Source organism: Salvelinus sp. IW2-2015, unplaced genomic scaffold (assembly GCF_002910315.2).
Source record: "Salvelinus sp. IW2-2015 unplaced genomic scaffold, ASM291031v2 Un_scaffold4772, whole genome shotgun sequence".
Classification (NCBI taxonomy): Eukaryota; Metazoa; Chordata; class Actinopteri; order Salmoniformes; family Salmonidae; genus Salvelinus; species Salvelinus sp. IW2-2015.
In genome coordinates this window covers 13,358-21,727 of record NW_019946041.1, presented here as the reverse complement: position 1 = coordinate 21,727, position 8,370 = coordinate 13,358, and the positions used below count along the sequence as shown (strand labels likewise).

Genomic DNA, 8,370 nt, shown 5'->3' with positions numbered 1-8,370 from the left:
AATCTCATGGCTGAACAATGATCTAAGGAAACGAGGTCTTGAGTTCAAGGAACGGTATCTAGATGAAACGGCAAAAAAGAAACAAAACAACTTTGTTTGATGACGTGAGATGAATTTGTCAAACAAGGACTGAAGTTGTAAAGAATTGTGACTAGGATAGGACATGGCAGGTAGCCTAGTTAGAGAAGCCAGCAACCGGAGGGTTGCCAGGTCGAATCCCGGGTCTTAAGGGGAAAATCATGCAGGAAGTTAGCTGGCAACGGGAGGGTTGCAGGTATCACATCCTAGATGCCATCGCCTGCCGTTGSGCCCTTGAACAAGGCACTTAACCCCCACAWTTGCGCCGTAGTATGGCAGCCCCCTTCTCCAACCTGTATGTGTACCTTTTTGTCTTTTAGAGGAGTTGGGATAAYGTGCAAGGCACATTTCCGTTGGAGCTTGTACAATTGGACAAATAAAGTAATGTTAATGTGAGATTAAGGTCTGTGAAACCACAACACAGAAAATAATGATTTTTACAAGACTGGTTTATTTTTCCAATGACAATGGTACAGACAACATGGAAGCATAGAGAGGAGGTGGGGAGAAAGAGGGGTTCTGATGTTATGGACACCACCAGGGAGGGAGGGAGGGAGCAAGGTAACAGTACCAAATGGAGTAAAAGATATCGTATCAAAACATCATATTTTTTTATATATATATTTATATAGGACTAATAATTATCTTTTAACTATGCAAAGCAAGGAATGCCCTTTTTATTTTTTTAAGCCTCAATTTCTACTAAGAGACAACTTTATTCAAAGAGACAACTTTATTTAAAAAAGACACAGGATGGACACGCCGGCTGGGCGGGGCTTTAGGGGCCTGTGATCCTGTCCAATGTGGAGTCGAGTCTCAGTGTGGCACGATTGGGCATGTCCAGGGGTCAGAGTGCACGTGTGGACCAGCCTCAGCGGGAGAACGTCTTGCCCCTGAAAACAGACATAAAAAACAGTTAGCCAGAAATCAATGAAAAAGTCTTGCCACACAGACACTTTATTGGCAGCTRGCTCTAAAGCCTATTCTACAGAGGGCTTGGCATTACTGCTTCTAGGTGTTATTCCGTCAATGTTTTAAAGGAAAACCCTCTRGCCACGAGGTCCAAGGTAGGCTCCTCGCTGGCGCTGACTAGGTGACAAACTTGTTGAAATGTTGCAGTTGAAAGATATAGTTGACAGCTGAAGGATACAGTGCCTTCAGAAAGTATTTATACCCCTCAACTTATTCCACATTTGTTGTGTTACAGCCTGAATTCAAAATATACCCCCCCCCCCCTCATCCATCTACACACATTACCCCATAATGTCAAAGTAAAAACATGCTTATTTTACAAATTCATTGAAAATGAAATACATGGGGCCTTCCGAGTGGCGCAGTGGTCTAAGGCACTGCATCGCATTTTTTGAAGCGTCACTACAGACCCAGGTTCGATCCCAGGCTGTGTTACAACCGGCCGTGACTCGGAGTCCCAAAGGGCGGCACACAATTGGCCCAGTGCTGGCTGGGTTAGGGGAGGGTTTGGCCGGGGGAGCTTTACTTGGCTCATTGCGCTCTATAGCGACTCCTTGTGGCGGCCCGGGCACTGCAGGCTGACTGTCAGTTAAACAGTGTTTCCTCCAACACATTGGTGCAGCTGGCTTCCGGGTAAAGGGCAGGTGTTAAGAAGCGCGGTTTGGCGGGTATGTTTCGGAGGACGCATGACTCGACCTACGCCTCTCCGAGCCCGTTGGTGAGAAAAGGGGGTAAAATAAAGAAAAAAACATATTATACAGTACCAGTCAAAAGTTGGGACACCTACTCATTCCATTTTATATTTTACTATTTATATTTACTACATTGTAGAATAATAGTGAAGACATCAAAACTATAAAAACACATATGGATCATGTAGTAAAAAAAAAAAAAAAAAAAAGTGTTAAATATCAAAATATTTTATATTTAGATTCTTCAAAGTAGCCACCATTTGCCTTGATGACAGCTTTGCACACGCTTGGCATTCTCTCAACCAGCTTCATGAGGTAGTCACCTGGAATGATTTTCAATTAATATGTGTATCTTGTTAAAAGTTAATTTGTTGAATTTCTTTCTTTCTTAACCCTCCTGCTCGAATTGGACCGATTTACAAATTCTCTCTGAAAAATGTTGTTAATTTAACCTGATTCTCATAAGGTTCCATGACTTTGTCCACACAGGGCATCTGAACACACAAAATACTTGTTGATGATTTTCATAGCATTTTGGGTGTTTAATTTAACTTTTGTACACCTATGGTGTTTCCCAGTCAAAAATGACCAGTCATTAGAAATGAATGGGTGAGACTACACCCTGTTCCTGGAGAACTAGCATCCCTATAGGTTCTCTCCAACCCTGTTCCTGGAGAACTACCATCCATAAGTTCTCTCCAACCCGGTTCCTGGAGAACTACCATCCTATAAGTTCTCTCCAACCCTGTTCCTGGAGAACTACCATCCTATAGGTCCTCTCCAACCCTGTTCCTGGAGAACTACCATCCTATAGGTCCTCTCTCCAACCCTGTTCCTGGAGAACTACCATCCTATAGGTCTCTCTCCAACCCTGTTCCTGGAGAACTACCATCCTATAGGTCCTCTTTCCAACCCTGTTCCTGGAGAACTACCATCCTATAGGTCCTCTCTCCAACCCTGTTCCTGGAGAACTACCATCCTATAGGTCCTCTCTCCAACCCTGTTCCTGGAGAACTACCATCCATAGGTCTCTCTCCAACCCTGTTCCTGGAGAACTACCATCCTATAGGTCCTCTCTCCAACCTGTTCCTGGAGAACTACCATCATAAGTTTCTCTCCAACCCTGTTCCTGGAGAACTACCATCCTATAGGTCCTCTCTCCAACCCTGTTCCTGGAGAACTACCATCCCATTAGGTCTCTCTCCAACCCTGTTCCTGGAGAACTACCATCCTATAGGTCCTCTCTCCAACCGTTCCTGGAGAACTACCATCCTATAGGTCCTCTCTCCAACCCTGTTCCTGGAGAACTACCATCCTATAGGTCCTCTCTCCAACCCTGTTCCTGGAGAACTACCATCCTATAGGTCCTCTCTCCAACCCTGTTCCTGGAGAACTACCATCCTATAGGTTCTCTCCAACCCTGTTCCTGGAGAACTACCATCCTATAGGTCCTCTCTCCAACCCTGTTCCTGGAGAACTACCATCCTATAGGTTCACTCCAACCCTGTTCCTGGAGAACTACCATCCTATAGGCTTCTCCAACCCTGTTCCTGGAGAACTACCCATCCTATAGGTTCCTCCAACCCTGTTCCTGGAGACTAACTCCTATAGGTTCACTCTCCAACCCTGTTCCTGGAGAACTACCATCCTATAGGTCCTCTCCAACCCTGTTCCTGGAGAACTACCATCCTATAGGTTCCTCTCCAACCCTGTTCCTGGAGAACTACCATCCTATAGGTTCACTCCAACCCCGTTTCTGGAGAACTACCATCCCAGCGCTCCATAAATTTTTCTTGATCTCCAGTATTTACTACAACTAGTCAAATTTATTCCAGACATCCGACTTCCCTTTACCTCCTGCGCAACCAGTAAACTTCCCGTTTCGAGTTTGTCATGTCCTCTGCGACCATTTTGCTGTCACGTGTGTTATGGTGTTCAGAGTATGTTAGAACCAATTTATTGATGTGATTATGATATGCTATAGGTCAGGCCCTATTGGTCACGTGCATGCGAGCATACATGTGTCACGTAAAGAGAGCAAGGTTTGAGTGAATAAGCAATATACACACTGTTGATGTGTGGTGGTCGCTGCAGTAGAGAGGGAGGAGAGGAGACAAAGGATGTTCATCACAGTCGCTCAATGTATTTTCTTTTTAACACAGCAAGTCTAAACCCGGCACAATCAAATCAAATCAAATGCGGTCGGACTCCCTCTAGTCATTTGTCTTAATTATTTTAACCAAACAGTCTTGCTTTAAGCATCAGACAAGCTCAGTATATATAGTTGATTTGATTAAAAGACATTCGATGCGTATATGGAAAAATACACGTTTAAAAATGTTGACCAATAGATTGGTCGAAAGAACAGACGACTCTTGGTCAACACACAAAAGGTCAGCACATATGGCCTTCGTGCAGGAGTAAAAAAAAAATACAGAACCACACCTTCCAACTAAATGTTGAGCCAACTATTTCAACTACGGCTGACTAAATCCCAGATAGTGAAAACAGAGTTCACCCCTGCTTCCTTCCACCCAGAGCTCCCTGAGGAACACTGCCATACAATTCCCCAGTCACAGTTAAATATTCATATTTAGCACAGGGCTCTTCTGTTTCAGACAGAGAGGGGGGGTGCTGGTCAGATCCACAGATCCCACACAGAAATAGGGACCAAACTGAGTGTGCGAGTGAGTGGGGCAGCTTGTAAAAATTCCACCTGAGCCCACTTCAAAACAGCGCTGCTTGTGTCAAAGCAGTTCTAGTAGTACACACACAATGAACTAACAAACACACAACTGTTGAAACAAGACCGCCCTCACAAACACAGTAGCCTACAGACACAAGAACATTACAGGAGGGTTCTAAGGAATCTGTAGAATCTATTTTTTTTCAGCTTCTAAGGACTCTTCAATCCATTCATTTATCAGCTGTGGTTTGGGCGAAGGCTGCAACTTGGTACCAGAGATGTAGAGAGAGTACACACTTCCACCCTGGCGCTCTCTCCCCATCTGACTGCTGTTCACCACACAGGCCGATGCGTGTGTGTTCGGTGTTGGTATTTAATTAAGAAAGGAATGTCGAGGTGGGCGAGGGACGTGAAAACATTTCACACAAAATAAAATAAAGCATTATCAGGGACAATAAGATCTGGGGACATGGTGAAAGTAGCCATTGTGCTTCAATAAATGATAACAGATGAACTGATCTCTTTGAGAACAGGCTGCACTCACAGGCACACAGCTCCAGCAGGGTAATTTCCCATAGACTTGTTTTTAAGGACAGAATGTCCTACTGGCAGCGCTGCTAGCTAGAGTCAACGTTAGGTCACCCACATCCCAGTGAACCCAATGGCTGACAGTGGAATAAGCCAGACCTGGATCCAAATAGTATGTTGATTTTTCACTTAGCGTTTGTTTGAGCTGGCTGGAGTCCAGGTGGCGGGGCTTGCACTTTTGGGACTATTCCATTAGTTCCAGGCAAGCTCAATCAAGCACAGTCCAGGTATGGACCATATTCTAAAAGCATCTGAGAGTAGGTGTGCTGATCAGGATCCCTCACACATAAACATGTAATACTATCCATAGTGAGCTAAAAGGCTAAACTGATCCTAGATCAGTATTCCAACGCTGGAGTGAGCAGCAGCAGTAACTTACGACATGGTCTTCATCTCCTTCTTCTCAGCGTCGGGTCGAGCCCTGTTCAACACCTTGAGGAAGTCAGAAGTCTTAGCCCTCATACGTGTGTGGATGTAGGCCTGGAAGTGGGGGGGGGACAGAGACATACCTTAATACACACCTACTGAACCAACAGCTCACTGACACGCACACTAACTGACCCAATTGACCTCAACTCATACCAAGCAGGAATCTGAAAAGCACATATTTACATGCCCGTAACTTTTTACGATGGAAAGCCCATCAGATACCTTTATGATCACAGACTGCAGGGTTTTACCATGCTAGTGCCGGTTAAAGTAGCGCAGGTAAAGCAGGGCCCTAGTTAGGGCASGTAAAGTTATTCCCTCAACCCTTGCTTAATCTATGTCCAGAAAACTGTTCCTTTACATGGTAGTGCAGGTATGGTAGGGCCCTAGTAAGGGCAATAGTTAGTGCTCATCTTGGAGCACTATATTGGGTAGTGCAGGTATAGTAGTGTCCTAGTTAGGGCAGTGCAGAAGCTGGGACTAATAGGGTCCTCATTAGTATACTAGTTAGGCAAGTCACCTTGGAGCACTTTATGTGGTAGTGCAGGTAGTCCCTGAAGGTGTGGATGAGGTTGATGGTGTTGTCTCTGGCGTTGGCATTGGTGTGACGTGGGAACAGGACTGAAAGGACAGGAGAAATAACACACATTAACACGGAGATTGGAATTAGGCCGATGACTGACATGATATTCAAGCTAATGTTTGTTTATGATCATCCACGGACTACTTTCTATCATGTCACTAGCGTTGGAAAACGGACTAATTAATTGCATGTCTAGTTTAAGTATTTTTTTTTTTAACAGTTACACAATTCAGCTCTAAGCACTATATTGTACAGTGCACGCATGTAATTCCCAGGAAGGCCCAAAATCCCATTTAGAAGTTTCCAGGAATCAGAATGGAATAAGCAGAAAATCCAGAATCCTCCAACCAGGATTTCTGGAGAAGCTGGGAATGGTTGGTACAGACCGAAGGTGATGTAGCCGATGTTGTCGCCAACAGCGGCGTCAGTGTCCTTCAGCTCCAGGGGCGGCTCCCGGTGGCTGAACAGAACCTGGGGGGCAGTGTGACTGGCTCGCCGACCCTCCTTAAACTCCTACACACAGACAGAGAGCAACACAGACAGACAGTGAGACAATACAGAGAGCGACCACACACACTAAGGTTGTCCATGACAAATACCTAATAGTGTAGAGAGCAAATGAGATATTTCATAAATCATTTGCACAGACATGGAGGTGATGGGGTTTCTTCATTACTGTAGTGAACTACCTTTAGGCAACAGTGCAAAGATACTTAGGCACYCTTTCTCCTTTTCACAASCACATGGACAACTAMAACCTGTATTGTAATTACAGCATCTTGTACCGTACATAGTGCTGCCAAGCTCATTTTAATCATGTGAGAGGCGGTTCCTGTTAAGGGTAATGAAAACTTGAGTAGGGATGCACGATATATCAGTGAACAAATCGGAATCGGCCGATATTATCTAAAAATGCCAACATCGACCCGATATTTCTAGTTTAATGCCGATGTGCAATACCGATGTCAAAGCTGACGTGCATACCTATAACGTAGGTACATAATGTAATAACGCCACGTAAAATGTTGCGCTACTCAGCATTCCTAACCTAGCCCACAATATCTGCTGTGTGGATCGAGCAGTCATTTGAAAGAGTAAGAACATTTCAGCGAGACAACTCAAAAGGCCAAATCCATTAACGCCAAGATTATGGAATTCGTTGTCCTTGACAACCGTTCTCTGTCGTGGGTGATGTTGGCTTTTGCCGAATGGTCGAGTACCAATACACACTACCAAGTGTGCTATTTTTCAGATGTCGCCCTACCGGAGTTACACAGTAACTGCGTCACTGCTATTAGCTTCACGACTGACATTTGGACTAGCGATATCAGCCCCATGAGCATGCAGAGTCTGACAGCACAGTGGGTCGACGAGGATTTCGTAATGAGGAAAGTCGTATTTCATGCTCATGAATGTGCTGGTTGTCATACTGCTGCTGCCATTTCAATGGCATTTGAGAACATGAACACACTAGCTAGCTCCATTCAAAACAACTGACTGGAGAAATAAGCTGATCAACTACAGCCGTGATGCCCTCTGTCATGGCATTGAAACGCCTGCTCAACAAAACTGCCCACACAGGCTGTGAACAAGCGAGTCGGTGACATTCTCTCTTTACTGTGTCGCCACCATGCTCAATGCTATGTACAAGGACCGCTACCTCGATGCAGACAAGAGACAGGGTTTACGTGAAATGTTACATACACAGCTGGACAAGATGGAAACAGATACAGTGACAGTGCGCACCGAGGAAGAGGCCACGGACAGACAGCGCTGAAACTTCACTGCTTGACATGTATGATGAAATCCTGGTTGAGAATGTAACGACTGAACAACGAAACAGCACAGCAAGTAAGTGAAAGAAATTAGTTTTGATTGTTTCACTGGTAATGGGGACATAAGTACATGCCAACAAAATAACTTTTTTGTCAGTCGCTCTATGGGACTCCCATAACGACCGGATGTGATACAGCCTGGATTCGAACCAGGGACTGTAGYGACGCCTCCTGCACTGAGATACATTGCCTTAGACCGCTGCATCCATGTGTGTGTTAAATAGTTAACTGTACTAGAATGCTTAAAAGGCCACTAAAATGTTAAATATCTGTATCGGTTTTTTTTGGCAAGGAAAATATTGGATATCGGTATCGGCCAAAAATGTAATATCGGTGCATTACTACTTGAGAGAGAAATATTGTTTGACCTGCATGAACACTTTCCCAAGGATGACATCATCGTCGTCTTTGAACACAGTGCTGAACACCACCGTCACTCTGTCCTTCTTGGCCTCCAGATACCTGAGGACAAACACAGAAACATGTCAAGGCACACCTGTTAATTGA

At 44.7% G+C, this 8,370-nt stretch overlaps 1 protein-coding gene and 1 long non-coding RNA gene across 2 annotated transcripts in view; one reads left to right on the top strand and one right to left on the bottom strand.

Moving 5' to 3' along the window:
* Nucleotides 1–509: 509 nt before the first annotated feature.
* The window catches only part of LOC112077620 (actin-related protein 2/3 complex subunit 2-B), a 13,474-nt gene continuing 5,613 nt past the window's right edge, over nt 510–8,370 (bottom strand). The window contains exons 5-9 of the mRNA XM_024144110.2: nt 8,232–8,325; nt 6,415–6,541; nt 5,966–6,066; nt 5,396–5,496; nt 510–971 (exon numbers count right to left, since the gene is read on the bottom strand). Of these exons, the coding sequence (XP_023999878.2) occupies nt 950–971; nt 5,396–5,496; nt 5,966–6,066; nt 6,415–6,541; nt 8,232–8,325 (445 nt within the window). The 3' untranslated portion in view covers nt 510–949. The remainder of the gene's footprint in view (nt 972–5,395; nt 5,497–5,965; nt 6,067–6,414; nt 6,542–8,231; nt 8,326–8,370) is intronic.
* On the top strand, nt 2,733–3,063 carry LOC139026432 (uncharacterized). Its single transcript, XR_011478205.1, has 2 exons — nt 2,733–2,811; nt 2,853–3,063. It is a non-coding gene; the product is annotated as an uncharacterized lncRNA (long non-coding RNA).